Here is a 25,979-nt window from a genome sequence, read left to right on the forward strand (position 1 = left end):
GGCGGGAGCGGGTGGACGGAAGGAAGGAGGAGCGGCGCCGCGCGGGGCACCCTCGAACCCGCGCAGTCGCTCGAGTCGGACGCGCGGAGCCGCGCGCTCCCCGGGGACCGAGGCCCGGAACCGCGACCACTAACGGAACCAGCCCACGGGCGGCTGTGGCCGCCGCACGGACTGCGGACCGCGGCGCGAGGGCCGAGGGCCGGGAGGGCGGGGGTTCCCCGGAGGAGCTGGCCGTCCTGGCGCCCCATTGGGCTCCGCTCCAAACGTGCCCGAGTTGTGACAGGAATAAAGTGGGTCACAAGGCCTAACGGGTCCCCAGCGAAAGCCCTCTCCGCACCCGGTCTCCGGCTTTCCCGGCCGCTCTGCCGCTCGAATCGGCCCCAGCCCAAGAGCGCGCTCCAGCCACCCGGCCCCGCCGTGCACCCCAATCCCGCCCCTGCCCCGCAGGTAACCCCAGCTTTTCCGGAGGGCCCCTCAACCGGGGCGGGCCTCCGCCCCAACTCCCGAGAAAAGACACACTAGGGCGACGGGCAAAACTTGGGCTTCAGCACCCGCCCGCCCCTCCCCTGGCCGCCGCCCCCCGGCCCCGTACACACCGCCCCCCGCTCCCTCCCCTTCCCCGCGCCCTCACCGTGTGGCTTGCGGCGGCTCCGGCTTCTTCCCTCCCCCACCCTGGAGCCTAGCTGCGGTGACTCGGAACAGCTAACCTGGCTGCGCCCGGAAGACGCCGTGGCTCCCAGCTCAGGCAGTACCTGGGGCTGAGCGGCGCCCCCACCCACCCCCAAACAATTCCCCGCGACTGCCTCCCGCTCCTCCTCCCCCTCCCTTTCCTTCCCCTCCTCCACGAGCACCGGTAGCACGCATGCGCCGCCCAGGCAAGCCTACCGGCGGACGTCACGCCCCAGGCCCACCCGGTGGGGCGCCACTCACCGGGAGCGCGCACGCGTTGGCAGCCAGATTTCCTTCGCCCTCTGGGTCTCGGGTGTTTCCTTTTTTAAGCCGGTCGCCGCAAGCTGCGGCTGTGATTGCACTCCTTCTCGGCGCATGCGTCATCAGTGACCCCCGCGGGCTCCGACGGCTGGTGCTCTGCGTTCGCCCCTCCCCTCACTCTCCCTTTCCCCGGCGCGTCTCGATGCGCATGCGACTTGCCTTGTTAGTAAGCCCTGAGCTGCGGAGGGGTTCCCGGGCGCCGGAGGAGACTCCCGCTCCCTTGGGCCGCGCGTTTGCGCGATCCGCGGCAGCCGCCGGCCGTGCAGGAAAACCGAGATCTCCCTGGCGCTCCTTCCCTGCACCGGTTACTGGAAAGCAGGGGAGGCGGGGCCTGGTCAGCTGAGGGTGCGGCCGAACCCGGGAGTGTTAACTTTGGGTCAGGGCGGCTTTGGTGTTCACCCTGGATTCGAGGAGCGAGGAGGAGAGAAAGAGTTTCTTGTATGAGGGATCCAGAGGCTAAAAAGCAGACCCTCTCTCTCTTGAAAAGCAACTCATTTTGAGAATGCCAGGAAAAAAATTTCGGATGTTGGCGGGCGAAAGACTTTTTTCCCCTTCCAATGGTATCACTTGCGTTTTGTCTCCTTAGACTGGAAGAGGGGATTTGTGAGGGTGACTGGATCTCCAGACTCTTCCCTTCCCCTCTCCTGCAGGTGCACTGCTTTAGTCGCTTCTTATTGGAGGGTGGGCCTGGGGAGACCGGACGTGAATCCTTGGCTGGAGGAGGGAAGCCAAAGAAGGTATGGATGTGCTCCTTTGGAGTTTTTTACCTGATCCTAATAAGCCAGGTGACAGTATAAAGGAAGGTGAGAGATGAAGCAGTGGGGATAAACCAGGACCCTAATTTGCACTGCTTCCCTTGTTAGAAAAACGTGTGAATATCTCCCCCTTATCTTAGGGGGAAATTACTTCCCTCGATGGTTAAGACACACTTGGTCCACAAGGGAAAGCACATTTCAGTAGCTGAAAATTATTGGAAAAGAGATCTTTTACTTTCCTAATTCCTAATAGTTTTCATATTTTAATGAATGTCCTTGGGGTTTGAAATAGAAGCCATTTTCTTGTTTCAAAAAATAAACAACTGTTGTGACTATAAAATCCTCCCTTCAAAGTAACATTCATCTCAGTAAACATTTCAAATTCTTGCAGTGTACTCAAGAGAAAAGGAACATCAGAATCGAGGAACTTATTCAGATCCCTGATCATTCACCTGAGGATTTTTCTGTCAACAGTGGGAAAGCATGATGGAGTCATCATATGACAGGATTTTAGTAGACATTTTTTTTCCTGCTTAGCAGTCTTTCCCTATTCTGATCATTTCCTTTGGAGAACTATCCTTTCTTCACTCTCAGACCATATGGCTGGGGCAGGACTCCAGAGGAAAACATATTTGAGTTAATCTTCTGCCTTAGGTTAGACTTACTAAGAAGGGTGATCTCTCTTTTCCAATGGATTTAAGTCTGGAAAAATGGAAGCCTGAAGCCATCTTCCCACTCACAGATTCTGAGAAAAAAGGTAACATGGAAGAAAGCAGATTCAGAAATGGAGATTTGGCCTGGAGACATGTGTGATGCTCTGAATCCATTGTGGACTAGATAATTCTGGAAATTTCAGCTAAGTTACTCAATAAATTCTTTCATGTATCTATTGCTTAAACCAATGAGAAGTTTTCTGTCACTTGCGATCATGAGTCCTAACATACTGGTAGCAGGAGATGAGGCAAGATTAATAATACTGATAAGGAAGGTTTCAACTAGACAAGAGGGTTTGAATGCTTTTCCTAGGATGTGGATGTTTATTCTAGAGAAAGTGATATCATATTCTGCATCATCTAGAACCACATATCTTCAAAAATACCTTTGCGGGCTTCCCTGGTGGCGCAGTGGTTGAGAGTCTGCCTGCCGATGTAGGGGACACGGGTTCGTGCCCAGGTCCAGGAGGATCCCACATGCCGCAGAGTGGCTGGGCCCGTGAGCCATGGCCGCTGGGCCTGCACGTCCGGAGCCTGTGCTCCACAGTGGAAGAGGCCACAACAGTGAGAGGCCCATGTACCGCAAAAAAAAAAAAAAAAAAAAAAAAAAAAACCTTTGCCCTTTTTAATGGTTCCATTGTCCTCTTATTCACTAGGAATGTATCATGTTCATCTTTGACTCCTTCCTCTCTTTATGTATTTAATCATTTACCAAGAACTGTTGATAATCCCGTTTTTCTGCTCAGTCCTCTGCCACCACTCAGACATTTCCCGTGGCTCAGTTCACAACTTATCTTTCTGCCCATATTCTCTCCAAGATGAAAACTGTATCAGATATTTTTAATCACATTTCCAACTGCCAGACTCCACTTTTCCCTAAAAGAAAAATCCTGCCTCATAGTTTCATAGACCCTAAATTGTCCCCCAGCCTAAATCCTCTCCTTAAACACAATTTATGTAATTCAAATATTGTTCATTTCTTCTTGTCCACCTTGCTATAATTTAAACTGAGCATTTCCAACTCCCTTCCCAACTGATCTCCACAGTTGATGTCTTGATGGAGGCAATATAGCTTAGTGGCTAAGAGTACAAAATTGGGAATTAAAGGCCAGGATTTATTCCAGCCCCACTACTTAATATCTGCATGACTCTGAGTAAGTTATTTCTCTGTTCTTCACTTTCCTCATCTGTAAATAAAGGATAATAACCCTGTCTCATAAGATAATTGAGAGAAGCTATAGAATATAGATAGTGTGCGTGTGTGTTTGTGTGTGTGTGTGTATTGTACTACCTGGTACATAAGAAATCCCACAGTGGCTATTATTAATGATGTTCCTTTTTGTGTAGGTCTTACATCTCTTGCTCAATTTCTTCCCCTAGTTCCCTGTGTCCTATGTCCTTTCTGTTCTTTCATAATACCTCTCTCATCCATCCTTTCCTCGACATTCCTAGTTTTGCCACTATAGTTTAAGGTGGATTGGAACATGGGAAGTTTGATATGCATAATAGGGAGTATACTGTTAGGGTTTTTTTTGTTCTTTTTTTAAGAATGCTTCATGGTTTAATCAATTACTCTTATTCTTTCTAGATCCTTTCAAATAGTGGGAAGTCAATAATATGAGGTGGTATTACAGACTGTAATCAAAAGTCTAGGCTTAAATCCTAATACTTACTAAGAGACACTGAGCAAGTTAAGTAATTTCTCTGAGCCTCAGGGTATTTATCTGTAAAGTGAGAAGAAAAGCATCTCAGAATTGTGATGATCAAGTGTAAATTACAAACTACTGCAGAAAGGTTAGGTGATAAGGATGGGTGGTTTTAGATTTTTATGATTTGTTGTTGAAACCCTAGGAATGATTGAAACAACTCATAGATTTGCAACTCCAGCCTACACCTCTCCTTTGGGTTCCAAACACATATCCAATTGTCTATCTGATGTCTCCTCTTGACTATCTCAGATATCTTAGATGCTCCCTTCAATCTGCTCTCCACAGAGCAGCAAGAATATTCTTTTAAAAATATAAATAAAATCACATGTTCCTACTTAAAACCCTTATTGTTTCCCATTATATCCAAATTCCTAATTGTGGCCATAATAACCTCTTTGATCTAGCCCCTGCTACCTCTCCAACCTCATGTCCTACCATTTTCTTCTTTTCCTGTAACACTTCCAGTTCCTTGCTAATCTCTCTGTATTCTCAGACTTTGGTACATGCTGTACTCTTGCCTGGACCACCCTCCTACCTTTTCTCCTGGCTGGTTCCTCCTCAAACTTCATGTCTCAAAGATCTAACTACCCTATTTAAGAGGTCTCCCTCCTACCTCTCACCTGCCCCCCACACACAGTACCCACAGTTATTCTCTATTACTGTGCTTTTTTTGATATTTGTTTCCTTATCTATTAACTAGCTTCCCCTTGTCACCACTACATGGTAAATTCCAGGAGGCAAGAACCATGTGTTTTTTTCACCACTGTACATGCAGCATCCATTTCAATGCTTGAGTTAAATGAATGATTGAATGAATGAATGAATGAGATGAGATGAAAGTTAAAACATGCTAGAAGATTTTTCAGGATCATTCTTATATTCCAAATTATGATTGTAGGCAGATTATAGTCTTGTCAGGAGGTAAATTTAGCAATGTGTATTAAAGTACAAAGGAGAGGTAAACTGAAAACGGTTAGTGAAACACTAGTACTGTGTTAGTAATTGAGTATTTGAAGACCCACAAGAATATATAACACTATAATAGACACAGCTAACACCTGTATGAGAGGCTGCTGAATAAGGTCCAAAATAGGCAAAAAAGAACATGAAGTACTCACCCTCTAAATAGCTGCTTACATTTGGACCCAGATACTTTCTCCTTCAGCCAAGACTACAAGCTGGACAAAACTGGACCTAACACTCCCACTTTCAGGCCTATAAGCAGAACACATGAGAAGAAGAGGATGAGAGAATCATTGGAGCCATGTCTTACGAGGTTCCTGGAGAGCACTGTGGCTTTTCATTTCTCATTTATTCCCCACCCCACTCTAAGTTACGTGAACGAGGCTCCAACAGAATCAGCTAGAGAAACTGCAGTGACTGTAAGAAGAGACTGGAATCTCATCTCTTGCAGACTGTTGATATGCTCTGCATCCAACTACATGAACAGGAGGATAGAGACTTGGAGAGAAACAGCTAGCCAGGAAGTGGGCTTAAATAATGTAACTCCTACAATTTGGCATGGCAAGGATATGTAAATTTCTACAGGGTCCATCAATGCTGCTGAGAAAGTGCCCTCCGGGTTTGAAACACCTTGACACCTAAGGGGAAAAGAAATTCTAGCAGCAAGAGGCTGGTATACTTCTGGGAGTGGGAACTGAGAGAGATCAAAAGAGAAAGCTGCAGAAAGAACTGATTGCCCATATCGAGGAACCATGCAGTGGAGAGGCTGCCTCTGAGTTTCTAGAACTCAATGTGCCCATTAAAGAGTGAACATTTTGATGCAATATGGATTGTATTTACCCAGTTAAGAGAAACTTATCCCTTTCTTCCTTAATCTCCCTCCCAGTCCCCAAACCACAGAGAATGGACCTTGAAAAGAGAGGGAAGTAATTGGCTAAAAACAAACTCCACCTTCCATCTTCAGAGTTCCTGAGTCACAAGTTCAGCCAGAGAACACTTGCCTGGGACCTGAGATTAGAGATTTAAACCAGACAGACTTTTCATAACCAAAAGTGTGAGAGAAGAGTTAAAGAATATGTTCAAGCTGTCTTTAGGGGACTTGTAACTAGTGCAGCTTAATCAACTGAGGATCTCATTAACACAAAAATTCCAATTCAGCTAGTCTGGGATGGGGCGAGAGACTGCATTTCTAACAAGTTCCCTGGGGCCGCTGCTGATTCTAGGACCACACTTTGACCAATGAGAGACACTATAAAGTAGGGAAGGGAGTTTCAGTAGAGCATGGTTGGCAGCAAGGAATAGAGAAAAATATTAGGTTGGCTATATGAAATATCCATTTTTGTAGGTCAAAATGTTTGAATATTGGCAATTTCAAAAAACCTTTTAAGTTTGTATCCAAGCAAATAAAAATTCATTCAATAAAATGGGAAACACAATATTAAATAATTCCCCCACATTCTAACAATTATTTATACCCTACTTAAGTGAGAATGTATAAATGAAGTAGGGTATGAAATAGTACTGACCTGTATTGGTAAGCACGAGTACTTGCTAGAAGAATGCATTTGTGTATGTGTGTGTGCGTTACTTGAAAAGGGCTGAGGCTGGAATCAAAACCAGCCACCTCTAACATGCTATAATTTTATGAATTTTACAAATGTTAAAGTTTTCATGAACTATGCTTGTATGTAAAAACTACTGCCACCTGGTGGATTTAAGAGTTAAAAGAAATATGGATCTTTTTATTCAGACATCTTAAATACTTTTAGTACTTCCTCTGTTAATTTTTACTTAAAAAAGGAAATAGGCAAATATGGATTTACTAAAACAAGATTACATTTAGGGGAACCTTTTGCATTTAGTTTCAACTGGAAGGGAAATAATGTTTATACTTATATATATTAGATGGCACTAAAGTTACATTTTAACTTTATGATAATATGGCTTTTCCCTTAATTTCCACAACTGTTTTATCCTCAATAGGAATTTTTCCATCCATTTGTTAGAGAATTTCAGGAGTTGGATCTTATAGGTAATTAGGTCTCTGATATGTGTGCATAAAGCTATAATAAAGACCACTGTGTGCAACTCCCAACTTTCCTTCCCTTCATCCCAGTATGTATATTTTCAAAACCTTTCTTTGCTATCTCAGAAGGGAGGGGTCTTCCTGATTCTTTCCAAAGTTAGATCATTTGATTTTACCTTAGCTGGTGAAATAAATTATCATTACCTTACTCAATCTGTATTTAACTTTCCTTCTACTTCATCATTCTCTGCAGCCTCTGTGATCCCAACTCACCCCCAAGAAGAGCAAAGAGCCTTTTCTGATTCCGTGTTAAACTGCCTCAATTCTCACCAATTTATTTTTGTAAGCTAATCATTTAAAGTCTAGATTCTCTCACAGACATCGGTGAATATCCATAATCAGAATGATGGGTCATCAATACAAAAATAGTAGAAGAATAAAATCTGTTATTGAACTATTATTACATGCTGGATTTAACACCATTTTCTCTAAAAGTGGTGTTAATTATTAAGCCAAGATAAAACATCCTGCAGGTCTTCTTCAGTGTCCTCATATTACATATTTTCTCATGATGAATTCTTCGGTGATTACTATTAAAACATACATAAGCCTCATAATATATTTTTCTCACTTCTCTTCATGATTTAGAAACTTACATTGTATGACTTACAATGTCATACAGTTCTAATGATTCTGTTGCCTAACTGTGAGTATACTTAGTAAATCAATATTTTCTAACTTAATAATAGAACTATTAAAAACTACAATAATGAGTGGAGAAGTTTCTTGTGTACTTTTCAGAATCTTTAAATTGCATTTTTTCTATTGATTGGTTAATTTTTTTTAATAGGTAAGAGATTTCGAACAAAAGTCATATGGTCATAAATTTAAGTATTTTCATTCAAAGCCCCTAAATAATAGACTTTAATATTGATTGAAGTAAATTAAATGAAATTTCATGGTTCTCTTTCATCATTTTTATCCACAGGCCTCTTTGGAAGTGAGCAGGCAACACAGAGGACTTGTAATATTTTTGTTTTTGTCCAATAAGGATCCAAAAAAAGATAAATCACGAACAAATATTAAGGGTTCAGTACAAATTCTAGTTCTGTTGGAGGCAATGAATATTCTAAAATACCTGAAAGTTTTTATAATGACATATAAGCTATAATTCTAATATAAAAAAGAAATTTATTTATGAATTTTCTGATCTTTGATTATAAAGGCAGTGGCAAATAAAATATTCCATATATAAACACTTTAAAGCTATTTATTAAATATTTCTATTTGGTATCATCATTATCACTGTTTGAGCTATTAGTGTCATCATAAATAGAAGTGTTTCTAATTGAAGATACCATCACATCTACAATGACTCTTCTGGGGTTTTCTTCCAAATCAGTTTGTATTGCTCCAACTTCTGCTAGCTTCCATTCAAGTTCTGCAATAAATAATCCATCAGTAAATCAGATAAAAATCTTGGAACATCTATATGAAACAGAAGTTGACTCTAATAAAATTAATGTGGAAATGATGATATATTTAGAACTAGATTACAATGAAAGTACTACAATATCAAGATACACATTGGATACAGCAAAGTTATACTTAAAGGGAGAAATTATGATTAGAATGTTTATTTTAAAATGACTGAAAATAGTGCTTTGAAAGTACAAGTCAAGAAGTTAGGAAAAAAATAAAGTAAACCCAAAGAAAGCAGAATGAGGCATATAATGAAGAAAAGACTTTAGCAAAAGTAGAAAAACAAAATCAGTAGAGGTGACCAACAAAATCAAAAGTTGATTCTTTGAAGAGACAAATAGACACACTTTGGGCAAAAATGATCACAAGTAAAGGAAAGAAACCAAATAATATAAAGATTTTACATGGGGAATAACCAAGATAAAGACTTTAAAGCCATGAGACTACTATGAGAAAAAAAGTATGCCAATACATTTGAAAATTTTAGTGGGAAAATTTCAACAAAAATGTGAATTACGAAAACATATTCAACAGGGAAACTGAAAAGAATTGAACTGATAACCAAAATCCCCCAACCCTGCAAATTCCTTATTTGTTAAATTTATTCCTAAGCACTGTATAAATGAACAGACCATTTGTGAGGAAAATTACAAAATACACTTATGAGGAAAATTACAAAATATATTACATTATGAAAAGTAATACAATTGACGCTTGAACAACACAGGTTTGAACTGCAGGGGTTCACTTATTCGTGGATTTTTTTCAGTAAATGTATATTATAGTACTACATGATCCATGGTTGGTTGAATCCACAAATGCAGAACCGCAAATATGGAGGGCCAACTGTAAAGTTATGTGTGGATTTTCGACTGCATGGGGTCAGTGCTCCTAACCCCTGTGTTGTTCAAGGGCCAACTGTAAATATATTATATTTATGAGGAAAACTACCAAAAAATGAAAGAAGACCAAAATAAGTGACATGCTGTATCTTATTCATGGATAGGAACATTCACTATTATTAGGATATCAAGTCTCCAACAATTAATCTATAAATATAATTCTAATAACTAACAACAGTATTTCTCACAGAACTTGACTAATTCCAACATTTATATAAAATTTTGAAAAAGACTTGCCCTACTAGAGACAACTAGATTGTTACAAAGCTACAGTAATTAACACAGTGCTATATTGATTCAGGGATAGACAAACAGACCAGTGGAACATAGTAGAAATTTCAGAAACAGATTGAAGCATTTTTTTTAATCCTGAAAAATGACACTGGAAATATTAAAAGCCAGTGGGGGAAAAACACATCACATACATTAGGATGGTTACTATTTTAAAAAACAAAACAGAACATAACAGGTGTTGGTGTGGATGCAGAGAAATTAGAACTCCTGTGTACTGTTGGTGGGAGTGCAATATGGTGAAGCCCCTATGGAAAACAGTATGCTGTCACTCAGAAAATTAAAGTAGAATTATCATATGATCTAGCATCTCTACTTCTGAGTATACATTCAAAAGAACTGAAAACAGGGACTAGAACAGGTTATTTGCATGTCCATGTTCATAGCAGCATTATTCACAGGCCAAAGACAGAAGCAACAAATCTTTCCATCAACACATTAATGGGTAAACAAAATGTGCTATAAAAACATACAATGGAATATTATTCAGCCTTAAAGCCTTAAAAAGGAAGGAAATCCTGACCCATGCTACAACATGGATTAACCTTGAGGACATTATGCCAAGTGAAACAAGCCAGTCACAAAAGGACAAACACTGTATGATTCACTGAGAGGAGTCAAATTCAGAGGTAGAAAGCAGAATGGTGGTTGCCAGGGGCTGGAGGGAACAGAGAATAGGGAGCTATTGTTTAAGGATATAGAGTTGCAGTTATGCAAGATGCAAAGAGTTCTAGAGATGGATAATGATGACGATAGCAGCACAACAGTGAAAATATATCAATACTTAATGTCACTTAAAGATATACTTAAAAATGATTAAATAAAATAACATTATTTATAAATTAAGTCCCAGGTATGTAATGTATACCACAATAACTACAGTTAATAATACTGTATTGTATATTTTTAAATGGTTAAAATGGTAAATTTCATGTTATGTGTATTTTACAATTAAAAAATTTTTTTCAAATGTAACAATTTTAAAAAGCATGGACCAGATAACACACTATTCATGATAGTGATTGCTTAGTGAGGCAGGGAGGGGAACAGGATTAGGAATGGAAATACAGGCAACCTCAACAATATCTGTACTGTTTTTTTCAATAATAAACAAATAGCTGAAGCAAACATGAACAAATGTTCACATTTGTTATTTTTGGTAATGATTACATGAATATTTACTGTATTATTGTCTGTATTTCTATGCAGTTTTTAAATTTAGAGGATAAGGTACAAGCTGAAAAAACAAGGCAGTAAAACAAAGAGGGGCCTTAGAGACTGGGAGAAGGAAAATTCTGGAACAATCAAAATACTGGAGGCCTTAGTAAGGCCAAAAGCAGTTTTAGGGGAATGAGAGAGTGAAAGGAAAGCTGTTAAAAATAGCTATTCACAATGGCTTTAATACGATTGTCTGAGAGAAAGATTTTAATAATACAGGATTAAAGCAGTTCCAAGAAATGACTAACTGAAGAATATGGTCTTAGAACTAGGTTAGAAAGTAAACATTATTAAAAAAGGTAAAAATATAAAGTCCTGTGCTGTGAACTGTCAAAAAGAAAATAGTAGTAGGCATAGTTCTTATACCTGTTAGGGAGACAAAACTCAAAGGGAATTGGTTAACCAACAAAATCTGACAGTATGTAGGTAAGTGGAAAATAAGTTGTATAGAGAATATATGCTATAGAAATTCAGTAGAGAAGATGAAAACAGATTATAAATTGGTCCAGAATCACATAATGGAATAAATGGTAACCTAGGAGACCCATGAAGGAATAGGGTTTGGATGGAAGAAAAAAGTAGGGTAAGGTATTTGGGGTATAGGAAAAGAGTATGAAACAAAGTATGAAGCCATAAATGAGTTAAGTGCATCTGGGGTAGTGGTTGAAGACCAGCCTGGCTGGAGCAGCAACTAGGAAGCACTGAGAAGTATAATTGTATAGATGGGCTGAAAGTTTCAAGCATATGATTCTGAATTTTTAACTTATTTGAAACAAGGAACCATTAAGGATTTAAGCAAATGCGTGTTATGATAGTATTACTGTAGGAAAATTAATCTGGAGGCATCTAAGAAGAAAAAGAAGTAAGAGAAAATAAGAGGAAAAACCTTATGTTTTATGAAAATAAACTTTCATGATATATGTTAATTTATAGAAGTTTTTTTACAAATGAATTTAAAAGTAACATCATTACCTTCTAGCTTGAGATTTATCCCTCCACATTCTATAATTCCAATGAATTTGCCTTCTATCTGACCATTTTTATAAACAAAAATTGTTGGTAAACAATTGTCATGGTAGTGTTGAATACAGCTATTCACAATGGCTTTAACAAATTTAGTTTCAGGAAACTTTCTTGCTAGGAGACTAAGATGCTGGTTAACCAACGAACACATTGGGATGCTAAAAAGAGAAACAGTACACACAACGTTGTTAAAAAACAAGACTACTCATCTCAATCTAATGTAATAAGTGAAACATCTCCGTGACAAAAATATATCTTTAGATATTCTTTTAATATAAGAGCATATCAATTGCTAGCCTCTATTTTTACCTTTAGTAAGGATGAACTATAGAGTTCTCTGATTTTTAAAAAAATATATTTATTTATTTATTTGCCTGCACTGGGTCTTAGTTGTGGCACGCAGGATCTTCGTTGCAGCATGAGGGATCTTTTAGTTGCGGCATGCAGTTTCTTTAGTTGCGTCTTGTGGGATATTTAGGTGCGTCTTGTGGGAGCTTTAGTTGCACCTTGCGGAATTTTTAGTTGCATCCTGTGGACTCTTTAGTTGCATCTTGTGGGATCTAGTTCCCTGACCAGGGATTGAACCCGGGCCCCCTGCATTGGGAGCATGGAGCCTTAGCTACCGGACCACCAGGGAAGTCACAAGTTCTCTCATTTTTATTACAAACACCATTATAGCCTAGGAATGAAGCTTGCTACCACGGGAATTTGCTGCCTAACTGAAGCTAACCATATCTAACTTAGCATCAATTTAATCGAGCCAGTTCCTAGTTTATAGCACATGGAGGGGGTTGGGGGGCAGTGGGGGGGGAGGAGAAAAAAAGAAAAAAGAAAAGAAAAAAGCAGGACATATCTAGGGACTCCTTAGCAGCTCTGAATTGAAACAAGGGGATCCCGACTCTTCATCAAGGGTTTATTTCCACATGAGATCATCACATCTGAAGTTATTTCAAGCTTCCTTGAATTCCTTTACTCTAACAAACTTCATCCATCCTTCTCTTTGACATGTCACATCCTGTTCCCCATCATCCAGAACTATTCTTCATCAGGAATTTAAAATTGATTGGAAATGTAACCAAAACCTACAATTCTTCCTGCTCGATCACTTAACTCTCGTTACACTCACACGTTAATTAGTCCCTTTTCTCTCAGTCTATCACTCACTCACAGATTTATCAAATACTTTCAAAGCTAATCCTCTGCTTTACCCCACACTCTTTCCATTTCCTATGGGGCCTTTATTTGTTATTCTGCTTCCCTCTCTTCCTGTTTTCTTAACCTTTCCTTCTTCACTTTACATAAAATTACTAAATTTTTAAAAAAGTCCCTTTTAACTCTCCCTCTAATAAACTACTCTCTCGCCTTCTGGTCACAGCCTAGATGAAAAAGGTAAAAAAAAATCTCTATGTTCTGTTCACTTCCCTTGTTAAAGAGTTCTCCTTTTTTGACTTCTGTGATAACACTTTCTATTAATTTCCTTTTTACTCCTTTGACTTCCTTCTTCTGTCTATACCTCAAATGTAGATATTCCTTGTAATTATGTCCTAGACCCTTTTCTAATTCTAGATACATTCACTGGGCAGTCTCACCCATTCTGATATCAACAGCTGATGAACTTCATCTCCCCTCCTTCCTCAAACAAACAAACAAAAAAATCTGATCTTTATCAGTATTTTCTTTAAAAAAAATAAAACACTGAATTTGATGCATGTATTTCTCCTTTGTATGCATTTTCTCATCATTCGTATAGAGCATATTTGAAACAACAGTGTAAAGAAATATTTGTGTGAACTGATGTTAATTAGGGAAAAGTTCTTTAAACAGACAAAATTAGTACTTTTTTCTCTTGTACTACACTTTATATGTCCTTTCAAAATATATATATAATGTTTAATTGGCCTCTTGTACTATACCATAAAAGCATCTTATTCCCCTTTGTATTCTCAACTCCTAAAACCTGTCACACCTATAGTTGAAGTCGAAGCTCTCTTAACTGAGTGGCTCAAGCCAGGGCATACTGCATGCCCCAGGCAGGTGGTAACCCTTCTGGACTTTTGTCTGTTTTTTCCCTCTACATCTATTTATGCCCACTGCACATTTTATTATAATTAACAAATAAATTAAAATGGGACAACAAAAATCATTGTAGTTCTTAAGAAAATCAAATGCATGCTTTGGAAAAACTTGATAAAGCTGAACCACTAAGAAAAAAATTGCAGTTTAGTTCATTGTAGGCTAGACAAACATAAATGATAGAGGAAGAATAAGGATTTCTGCACTCAAATTGCTTCACATGTACTTTTGAGTTCTTGCTCCATTTTTAAACAAACCCTGAAAACTGAAATCAATGGTAATGCGCTAGGTCTTATCAATATTTGGGGGAAGACTTGTATATTTTTTAATTTGGCTTTTCTTTATCAGTTTCTGGCTTTTATCCTCAATATATTTTGCTAAACTTGTTTCACAAATTAAAAAAAAAATCTCAACGAAGTGGGTATAGAGGGAACATATCTCAACATAATAAAGGCCATATATGACTAGCCCACAGCTTATGTCATACTCAACAGTGAAAAGCTGAAAGCCTTTCCTCAAGATGAGGAACAAGACAAGATTGCCCACTCTTACCGCTTTTATTCAACATAATATTGTAAGTCCTAGCCAGAGCAATTAGGCAAGGTACATAAATAAATAAATAAATGGCATCCAAATAGGAAAGGAAGAAGTAAAATTGTCACTATTTGCAGATGACATGATATTATATGTAGAAAACCCTAAAGACTCCATCAAAAAAAAAAAAACTGAATAAAGAATTCAGTAAAGTTGCAAGATAAAAAAAAAATCAATCCACAAAAACCAGCTGTGTTTCTATACACTAATCATGAACTATCAGAAGGAGAAATAAAGAAAACAATCCCATTTATAATTGCATCAGAAAGAATAAAATACCCAGGAATAAACTTACCCAAGGATGTGAAAGACCTGCATATTGAAAATTACAAGACATTAATGAAAGAAATTGAAAAAGAAACAAACATGAAAGATACTTTGTGCTCATGGATTGGAAATTATTTTTGTTAAAATGTTCATAGCACCCAAAGCAATCTACAGATTCAATGCAATCCTTATCAAAATGCCAATGGAATTTTTCACAGAAAGAGAACAAAATTTGAATAGAATCACAAAAAATCCAAATAGCCAAAGCAATCTTGAGAAAGAATAAAGCTGGAGGCATCTTGCTTCCTGATTTCAAACTGTATTATAAAGGTATAGTAATTAAAATATTATGGCATTTGCATAAAAATAGACACAAAGATCAATGGAACAGCATAGGGAGCCCAGAAATAAACCCACACCTTATATGGTTAATTTATGACAAAGAAGGCAAGAATATACAATGGGGAAAGGACAGTCTCTTTAATAAATGGTGTTGGGAAAACTGGACAGTCACATGCAGAAAAATGAAACTTGATCCCTATCTTACACCATACACAAAAATTAACTCAAATTGGATTAAAGACTTGAATGTAAGACCTGAAACCACAGAACTCCTAGAAGAGAACGTAAGCAATGACGTAGGTCTTGGTAATGATTTTTTGAATCTGACACCAAAAGCAAAAGCAATGAAAGCAAAAGTAAATGAGACTACATTATACTAAAAAGTTTCTGCACATCAAAAGAAACTATCAATAAAATGAAAGGCAACCTACTGAATGGGAGAAAATATTTGCAAATCATATGTCTGATAAGGAGCTAATATCAAAACATATAAAGAACTCATATAACTCAATATCAAATAAACGATCTGATTTAAAAATGGGCAGAAGATCTGAATACACATTTTTCCAAAGAAGACATACAGACGGCCAACAGGTACATGAAAATATACTCAACATTATTAATCATCAGGGAAATGCAAGTCAAAACCACAGTGAGATATCACCTCACACCTATTAAAATGGCTATTATCAGAAAGACAGGAAATAACATGTTGGCAAGGACATGGAGAAAAGAGAATTCTTGTGCACTGTTGGTGGGAATGTAAATTGGTACAGCCACTATGGAAAACAGTATAGAGGTTCCTCAAAAAATTAAAAATAGAACTACCATATGATCTAGCAATTCTACCTTTGGTTATTTATCTGGAGAAAAAAAACACTAACTCGAGAAGATACATGCACCCCCATATTCATTGCAGCATTATTTACAATAGCCAAGATATGGAAACAACCTAAATGTCCATCAATGGATGAATGGACAAATAAATTGTGGTATATATACAATGGAATATTATTCAGCCATAAAAAAGAACAAAAATTTGCCTTTTGGGACAACATGAATGTACCTAAAGGGTATTATGACAAGTGAAATAAGTTAGACAGAGAAAAGCAAATGCCATATGATATCTCTTATATGTGGAATCTAGAAAGAAAAAAAAAAAGCTCATAGATACAGAGCACAGACTGGTGGCTGCCAGAGGTGGGGGAAATGGATAAAGCGGGACCGAAGGTAAAAAAGTCAAAGCAGGGAATCACACAAAAATAATTTTAACTTAAATATTTTATTTTCATCTGACATATATAAACATACATTAATTTAGTAATCTTTGATATTGGCTCATGAGCTGCTCACCTATAGCTTTTCTCATCTAAACTATACCATAATACATTGTACCATAATACATCTGTATTTTCTCAGTGCACTCAGGCCAAAAAATCTCCCTTGCCTCTACAATATCTAATAAGTAATCAAGTTATATTGATTCTACCTCCTTATCTTATACCTATCCTCTCCTCTCTTTCTCTACTGCTTTCCTCCTTTCCTGTCTCATCTGAGCAACTTCAGATTGTCCTAAGTGGTCTCTGTGTTTCCAGTCATGGTTCCCCAAACCCATCCTAGACCCTACTGAAAAAGTTGGCTCAGCAGGAAAATCTCATCATGCAACAAATGCCCTTCCCTCGATTGTAAAATCCTCCAATGGCTCCTCACTGCCTTCAGGATAAAGTCTGGGCTCCTCAGGGTAGCTTTCAAGATTCTCTGTGGTCTGGCTCCTGCCTATCTCTCCAGCATTATTATCTGCCTGCCACCATATTACTCAAGGTCCTCTAAAGCAAGATGATCCCTCTTATTTCTGTACCTTTGTTCAAGCTGCATACCCCATCAGAAATACCCCATTCAGTCTGTCTACTTCCTCCAACTCTGTAAACTCAGGGAATCTTTTCTTAATTTTTGAGGCCAAGACCAAGAATTATTTCACAGAAAGTTCTGTACTTCCACCCTCCAAGAGTTGAACTTACTACTCCCTCTTCAGTGCCTTTACTCTACTCTGTATAGAATTCAATCATAGCACCTAAAAGACATAATTATTACATCTAATTGTCTCCCTCTACTGAAATTTCTTCAATGGGAGAGATAGATGCCTTATATGCCTTTGCACCTCCAGCATCTACAAAATCCTCAGAAATCAGCTTAACACTAAGAGATGTTATATATCAATTTATGTAACAAAAAGCTAAGAGAAAAACAAATTAAATGCATTATATGTTTAATTTACATTTCAGAATATATGTATACATATATATCCTGATAAGTATAACCTGCTACAAATCTAGATACTGCTTTATTTTAGTGGATAGCATACTAAAGGTAATATTAGAAAAACATGTACTGCCTAACTTAAATCAGTTTTCCACACAAAGCAATGACATAAATACTTTATAAGCTTCAGTTTCCCTCAAATAGGTGAAATGCACCCACAAATATCTAATTTAGAAGAATTTTATGATTACTATCACAATGAGAGCTGAGTCGGTGGTATGACCCACTTATGGGGTGGGTGGTGTTAATGGCAGAAGGCAGGTGGGCATTGGTGGTAGCGGTGAAAAGTACAGAATTAGGAGAGTATGGCACAATAGACTGCAGTGCAGGGAGAAAGTGGCTACCTGAAGGCAGTTCTGACAGCAAGCGGTAGGGAAAAGACTTGGTGTTGGGGTTCAAGGGCCAAAATTGAACCTCAGAAGATCTGTAAAAACTAAGGGAGACCTCTGACATCCGAAAACAAGTTAAGGGCCTAGTTATGATATTTGAGGTTCAAAATATACAGTTGGGTACAGGAATAATGTAGAAGCCCCAAATTAGAACTTGGACACAGGCGTAAGATTGAATAAAATCGAAAACAAGGCTGACTTGAAGTTAAGCCACTAGGTTCACTGGCCCAGAGTGAACTAGATCCCTTTAAGGTAACCTAAGCAGGCTGAGCCTATAAACTTAATGGCAAAGAGACATTAAAATTACAGAACTTAGGAATCTAGTTAAAAAACAAACTCTTACCCTCCTGTAAAATTTTTAGAAGGCAGCTAGAAACACAAATTTATCAGTTATACTTTACATTATTAAAAAGTTATTAAAAACTAGACTTTTCTAAAGAACATGTGTAACACAAATAATTGTTTTCTGTTTTATAACTTTGATTATAGATTAGTTTTCTTAATTTTGTACCAACACATTAATACATTTTCTTAATGTCAAGAAAACTAATTTTATTTTTTCTTGGCTGCGCTGGGTCTTAGTTGCGGCACGCGGGATCTTCGTGGTGGCATGTAGAATCTTTTAGTTGCAGCATGAGAACTTTTAGTTGCAGCATGTGGGATCTAGTTCCCTGACAAGGGATCGAACCCGGGCCCACTGCATTGGGAGTGTGTGGTCTTAGCCACTGGACCACCAGGGAAGTCCCAAAACACGTATTTTATGTAACTATCTTAGATTGCCCCCCCAGGAACTTTCTGAGAAGGTCATAAAAAACTATTATGAAAACAGATTCTTACTCTTTGAGTCCATCAAAGCATAACAGTTTGAAACAGACTAGATGAGACTAAAACACATTCAACCTCTTTTATGAATTTTTGAAAATTATTGGTCAAAACTAGTTATTTATCTAGATATAACCATTAAAGTAAATTTTATACTATAGTACGAGCATTCAAAACTAACATCTATTCTGCTAATCAGAATGGGTCTCAGAAAAGACATTCAGTGAATCACTTCAGTATATAACATTTATCACACACAGATCCCAGTATTATAAATGTCAGTGTTCCTCATACCTATTTGTGAAGAATGAAAATCAGCAGCATTTACACACTTGATTTTACCATATAAGTGGTATAGGTAAAATGGGAATTGATTCTTTTTAAGGCTTTAAACTACTCAAAAATTAATTATCAATCTTTTTAGTTACAATAAAAGTAATGTCTTCTTTTATGGGTCACGGTGTCCTATTAAAATTTGTTTGAGAAACTGGTGAGTTGGTAAACAGCAGGGTTCTAATTTGCCTACGTTGCTCTGTTCAGAATTTCTCTGAGGATCTGAAGAGAGAAGAACTTTTTATACAGAGAATGAGATGAGGACATGAGGGCTACTGTCATGACCTCTGTTCTTATTTGGCTTGGAGCCCAGGCGGAGGGGCTGGGACCAAAAGCTAGAGGGGCTGTTTCCATGAGAGATGTGTGAAACTATGGGAGCTAGCAGCTCCTCTGGCCGGGAGTTAGGGAAAAGTCCACTCTTCCTGGTAACTGTTACAGCAGGCTGGTGAGGCCTGGGGACATATGGGTTATACTTAATACAACTAGGCACTCTAAAATTATCTGTTTTGGGGGAATAAGGGAATGCAAGGGAATTATTCAGTTAAAGGAGACTTAAGAGCTGAATTCCCTAGCAGTCCAGGGGTTAGGACTCAGTGCTTTCTCTGCCGTGGCCCCAATATCTGGTCATGGAGCTAAGATCCTGCAAGCCATGTGGCTCGGCCAAAAAAAAAAAAAAAAAAAAAAAATAGAGAGACTTAAGAGACTTGATATATCCAAATGCACTGCATGATCCTTATTGGACCCTTGTTCAAAAATATATGTATTTATGAAAGAGATTTTGAAGTCAGTTGGAGAAATTTGAGTAAGGACTGCCTGGGTATTAGGTGAGAAAATGGTTATACAGAAAAATGCCCTTATATTTTGAAGATGCATGCTGAGGTACTTCAGAGTAAAGCATCGCGTAATTTATTTTGAAATGGTTCTACAAATACACACACACACACACATATAAACAAAATGATACAAATATGGCAAAATGTTCATTGTTGAATCTACCTGGCTGGTATTTAGGGTGCTCATTTTATCATTCTTTTTACTTTTCTGTATGTTTGAAATTTTCTATAAGTTTTTTAAATTAACTGTCAGAGTACTTATTTTTCTAAGAAGTATAACAAGTTCTTTAAATTAGACATGAAATATATTAAAATACCTAATTTAATCCCTGAAGCCAATGACTCTACACATATATTTTTCTTTATTTATTTTTGGCTGTGTTGGGTCCTTGATGCTGCGTGCGGGCTTTCTCTAGTTGTGGCGAGCGGGGGCTACTCTTTGTTGTGGTGCCTGGGCTTCTCATTGCGGTGGCTTCTCTTGTTGCAGAGCATGGGGTCTAGGCACGCGGGCTTCAGTAGTTGTGGCATGCAGGCTCAGTAGTTGTGGCGCACGGGCTTAGTTGCTTCACGGCATGTGGGATATTCCCGGACCAGGGCTCGAACCCATGTCCCCCGCACTGGCAGGCAGATTCTTAACCACTGTACCACCAGGGAAGCCCATATTTTTCTTTTTTTAATTGAAGTATGGTTGATTTACTTTATTTTTCTTGATTAATCTTTGTTATATGCTTTATACAACATTAAAACCAGAAATATGTATATTAAAAATTAGTATATTAGCCTTTTGCAAAAAGCTATGGTAATTACCTTGATCTGTATAGGTGAATTATAACCCACACATCCTTTTCTGCATTTGTGACTTCATTCACATACTGATTTCCAGAAATTTCTCTTAATTCCCCAAATTTCTGTTTTTTCTTAAGAGCTTTCCATTCCTGTAACCGCTTTTCTCTAGTTAAGAAAAAGAAATTAAATTACATAAGAATATTGTTATATTCTTAAGGCCATCCCCATATACAGTAATAATTTAGAGCAATGAATGTAATGCTAGTACATATCAAACACTTTAAAGAGTAACTATTAACGGCTTTACAATGCCAGTTTCTCTTTTTATATGGGTATTTGCTTTATCATGGGTATTGTAAAGTATAAGAAATTAGCTACTGACTTAATTTTTGTTTAAGACTAAGTCAATCATAGCTATAGAGAGTTTATTTAGACATTGGGTCAACAAATTCTCATATACGGCTTAAATAAATAAAGGGAGAGTATACATAATAACTAACATTTATTGAGGGCTTACTATGTTGCTAGGTGCTGTTTTAAGTGCGTTAACTAATTTAATCCTTGCAAAAACTTTATGAAGTTAGTACTATTACTATCCCCATTGACATGCTCTTACCTATCATGCTAAGCTGACTTTCAGTTCAAAGCCTTTGTGAATATATGCAATTAATTGTTATAAATGTATTGCAGGTAGAGAGGTGGTAGAGAAAGAGTGATTATGAGTATGGACTCTAAGGTCAGACTGAACTGGCTTTAAGTGCCAGCTCCCACTTACTAGTGGCGTGGACTTGGGCAAGTTATTTAATCTTTCCAAGCTGCAGTTTCCCCCAATGTGAATAAAACTAAAATCTGCTTGCATGGGATTGTTCGGGATTAAGTGTAAACATGTAAATTTCTTAGGGCAGTGTCTAGCACACCATGAGCCTTTCATAAGTGTTACCTAGTTATTCATCTATAGAGAACCTTAAAACTTTGTTAAACAAATCTCAAAATTTACATACTTTGATTTAGCTGTTGAATACTTGAGTTTATGAAGCAAATCCAAATGGTTCTGACATATCTGCAAGTATGTTAAAAGTTACTGACTGTGTATCTCTAAGTACCTGGAAGTACTTACTCCCCTTCTTTCTCTGTGTATTAACTATATTTTCTTGTTTTCTGTACAGTAACTCCTCTACATACAAACAAGTTCCATTCTGAGAGCACATTCATTAAATCCAATTTGTTTGTAAGTCCAACAAAGTTAGCCTAGGTATCCAACTAACACAATCGGTTATATAGTACTGTACAGTAATAAGTTTATAATACTTTTCACACAAATAATACATAAAAAACAAACACACAAAAATAAAACATTTTTGATCTTACAGTACAGTACCTTGAAAAGTACAGTAGTGCAGTACAACAGCTGGCATACAGGGGCACTTTGGCATCTTTGAAAGTTCTCAACTTGAAGGTTTGTATGTAGGGGACTTACTATATTCAGCTCTGGCATCTGGGGTCTTCCTGATCCTAGAGAGACTGCCCCTCTCTGAGCTAGCTAGTTCCCAAAGATAGCAAACACTCACCAGAAAGCACAGTCCTCAAATGCAAACCAACCAATCCAGAGCCCAGTCCCTCAACTACCTCCTTTACTGGGCTGAGCCACTATCCCCCTGCCCAAATCATCCCCTGGGCTTGGTACCAGACAATTAGAGATAGACACTACAGTCCAGAGCCTGCCAAATTTTTTCCAACTAGCCAATCCTAAGTCTCCTTACCCTGCCTAGCTCGTCTTTCCCACAGAAACTACATAAAGGCTCATATCCATCTTAGCCTCTCCCTCCTCCTGCCTCTTGACCAACTGGTGCTTCCCTGTGTGGCCCTGCACTGTGGGGCATGCCCCCTACTCTTGAGACCTGTGAATAATAATGGCAATTATCTCCTGATCTGTTGGCTTCACCATACCTGAATATATACAAAATCCTGGGTCTATTTTAAAACACTGTGTCCTTATTTCACATATTAGAAACATGTCCAGTAAGACCACTCACTTTATATAACAAGTAATCCAAGCAAAATTAAGCCTAGAGGAGAATGTCAAGAACAGTAATCCAAGTCTAGGGCCCTCTCAGTTTTCAAACTGAAGGTCTACAATTTTCCTTCTACTGGCCCAGATATTCAGAACTTACAGTCACTCCAGAGAGCTTTTGGGAGCCCTATTTTGTTTGCATTGAGTATTTGGCATCACTATCATTAATGTCCCTCAATTTGATCTCATTGGCTTAATATGTTTCAGAATTTTCAAAAAGTTTTTGTTCCAATGATGGCACTATGCCCTACTTAATGGTGCAGCTATCAACTACTTTTCTTCTTCCTCCACTCTTCCACCTTCTCCTCCTCATTTTTCTTTACTTTCAACAGAATTGGGCAGGGAAAGACATAAAAACCTGGGTTAGCTTTGCCATCAGGAAGTGACAGAGTGTTCAATGGCCTGCATTTTTCACCTAACAGTCATACCAGCTGTGATTCAGTCTCATAAACAGAAAGCCCTCTAGCTATTTTAAGCAGCAAGAAGCTTAATCTGAGGAATTAAGTGCTTTACAAACTTAATGGAAAGATGAAGGAGGAGGCTCCAGACTGGGCTACCAGGAAGACTCCCCGAACAACTTTGCAAAACTGGTCTGCCAAGGGAACAGCTTTCTCCGCTGCAATCCAGAAACTGGGGAATCTGGAACTAACGTTCCAATTGTGCCCTAGTATCCCCTACTCTGGTGATCAGAAAACCCCTGTAACAGTTGTCTCTAGGAACCTATCTCCTTAGCAGAGACTGGGAGAAAATATTTGCAAAAGTCGTATCTGAACTGGACTGTTATTTGAAATATACAAAACTCTAAAAACTCCACAATAAGAAAACAACCTGATTTTAAAAATGGGCGAAAGGTCTTAACAGACACCTCACCAAAGAAGATATACAGATGATAAATAAGCATATGAAAGGATGCTCCACATCTGTGTCAACAGGAAAACAAAATTAAAACAATGAGAGGCCACTACACACCTATTAGAATGGCCAATATCTGGAACACTGATAACACCAAATGCTGGAGAGGACTGGAGAAACAGGAACTCTCGTTCGTTGCTGATGGGAATGCAAAATGGTACAGGCACTTTGGAAGACAGTTTGGCCGTTTGTTTTCTTTCCTTTACAAAACTAAACATACTCTTATCATTTGATCCAGCTATCAAGCTCCTTGATATTTACCCAGAGGTGTTGAAAACATGTCCACACAAAAACCTGCACACAGATGTTTACAGCAACTTTACTCATAATTGCCAAAAGTTGGGGACTTCACTGGTGGCGCAGTGGTTAAGAATTCACCTGCCAATGCAGGGGGAACACGGGTTTGATCCCTGTTCTGGGAAGATCCCACATGCCACGGAGCAACTAAGCCCGTGTGCCACAGCTGCTGAGCCTGCGCTCTAGAGCCTGCAGGCCACAACTACTGAGCCCGCAAGCCACAACTACTGAGCCTGCGTGCCATGACTACTGAAGCCCACGCGCCTAGAGCCCATGCTCCACAACAAGAGAATGAGAAGCCTGCACACCACAACGAAGAGTAGCCCCCACTCACCGCAACTAGAGATAGCCCGTGCACAGCAACGAAGACCCAATGCAGCCAAAAATAAACAAATAATTGCCAAAAGTTGAAAGCAACTAAGATGTCCTTCAGTAGATGAATGGATAAATAAACTGTGGTACATCCAGATAATGAAATATTATTCAGCGCTAAAAAGAAATGAGCTATCAAGCCATGGAAAGACATGGAGAAAACTTAAATGCATATTACTAAGTGAAAGAAGCCAATCTAAGAAGGCTACATACTATACGATCCCAACTATATGACAGACTGGAAAAGGCAGAACAGTGGAGACAGTACAAAGATCAGGGGTTGGCCGGGGAGAGGAATGAATAGGCAGACCACAGAGGATTTTTAGGGCAGTGAAAATACTGTGAATGGTACCATAATGATGGATATATGTCATACATTTGTCCAAACCCAAGAATGAACTGTAATGTACATTATGGACTTCGGGTGATTCTGATGTATCAAATGCAGGTTCATCAATTATAACAAATATATCACTCTGGTGGGGAATATTGACAATGGGGGATGTTATGTTATGTGTGGGGCAGGAGGTATATTAGAAATCTATACCTTCCATCAATTTTGCTGTGAACCTAAAACTGCTTTATAAAAAAGTCTTAAAGGTTTTCTTTTGTCATTGCTCTTTTGTTTTGGCTTTAAATGAGGGATTTGCTTTAAATCAGCACTATCAAGACTACTACAGAATTTTCTCTTCTTAACAATAAGTAAAATTTTAAAAGGCTACAGGTTCCTTTTTCCTTAGATCCAAAGGGAGAGCAGAGATACAGAAATAATACTAGAATTTGGTGACCAGAATTAGAGTTGTACTTTTGATGTGGAATATGCAAGGGAAAGAAATTCTGTGCGTAATATCTCTTTAATCTCTGTGGCAGAGACTGGGTGTTCATCAGTATAGCTTCCTCTTCCAGGACTCACAGGAAGACTATATTTGCCCGCATCCTTGGCAGTTAGATTAGGGCCATGAGACTGGATTACATCCAGTGGAACATGTATGAAAATGATATGTACATTTCTAGGACTTATCTCTGAAATGTCCCATCCCATCTTTCATACTGTCTTCCTGGTCCACGAGCCTGGATGTTAAGGATTCTGAGATGATGAAGCCCCTAATGAAATGTTCATTGCAGCACTACTTACATTAGCCAGGACATGGAAACAATCTAAATGTCCATCGACAGATGAATGGATAAGGAAGATGTGGTACATAAATACAATGGAATATTACTCAGCCATAAAAAGGAACGAAATTGGGTCACTTGTAGAGATGTGGATGGGCCTAGAGTCTGTCATATACAGTGAAGTCAGAAAGAGAAAAACAAATATCGTATATTAACACATATATGTGGAATCTAGAAAAATGGTACAGATGAACTTATTGGCAGAGCAGGAATAGAGACGCAGATGTAGAGAATGGACTTGTGGACACAGTGGGGGAAGGGGATGGTGGGATGAATTGGGAGACTAGGTTTGACATAAAACACTACCACGTGTAAAACAGA

At 38.6% G+C, this 25,979-nt stretch overlaps 2 protein-coding genes and 1 long non-coding RNA gene across 20 annotated transcripts in view; 1 reads left to right on the forward strand and 2 right to left on the reverse strand.

Annotated features, from left to right (window-relative positions):
- The window catches only part of CLOCK (clock circadian regulator), a 135,758-nt gene extending 134,716 nt beyond the window's left edge, over window positions 1-1,042 (reverse strand). For 11 of the 18 annotated variants that reach the window (XR_004350041.1, XR_004350040.1, XM_032632893.1 and 8 more), the window contains exon 1: window positions 632-759. The gene's annotated coding sequence lies outside the window, so the exon portion shown is untranslated. Of the gene's footprint in view, window positions 1-631; window positions 850-930 lie in introns of those variants that run through there. The other 7 variants (XM_032632896.1, XM_032632894.1, XM_032632902.1 and 4 more) reach the window with 3 other exon arrangements.
- A 411-nt stretch (window positions 1,043-1,453) lies between these two features.
- On the forward strand, window positions 1,454-2,596 carry LOC116754345. Its single transcript, XR_004350043.1, has 3 exons — window positions 1,454-1,550; window positions 1,641-1,727; window positions 2,137-2,596. It is a non-coding gene; the product is annotated as an uncharacterized LOC116754345 (long non-coding RNA).
- Window positions 2,597-8,408: 5,812 nt separating this feature from the next.
- Window positions 8,409-25,979, reverse strand: part of PDCL2 (phosducin like 2) — a 48,223-nt gene continuing 30,652 nt past the window's right edge. Inside the window, exons 4-6 of the mRNA XM_032632806.1 lie at window positions 20,852-20,995; window positions 12,022-12,230; window positions 8,409-8,597 (exon numbers count right to left, since the gene is read on the reverse strand). Coding sequence (XP_032488697.1) covers window positions 8,440-8,597; window positions 12,022-12,230; window positions 20,852-20,995 — 511 coding nt within the window. The 3' untranslated portion in view covers window positions 8,409-8,439. The remainder of the gene's footprint in view (window positions 8,598-12,021; window positions 12,231-20,851; window positions 20,996-25,979) is intronic.

The sequence above is a fragment of the Phocoena sinus genome, chromosome 5, assembly GCF_008692025.1.
Source record: "Phocoena sinus isolate mPhoSin1 chromosome 5, mPhoSin1.pri, whole genome shotgun sequence".
Taxonomy (NCBI): Eukaryota; Metazoa; Chordata; class Mammalia; order Artiodactyla; family Phocoenidae; genus Phocoena; species Phocoena sinus.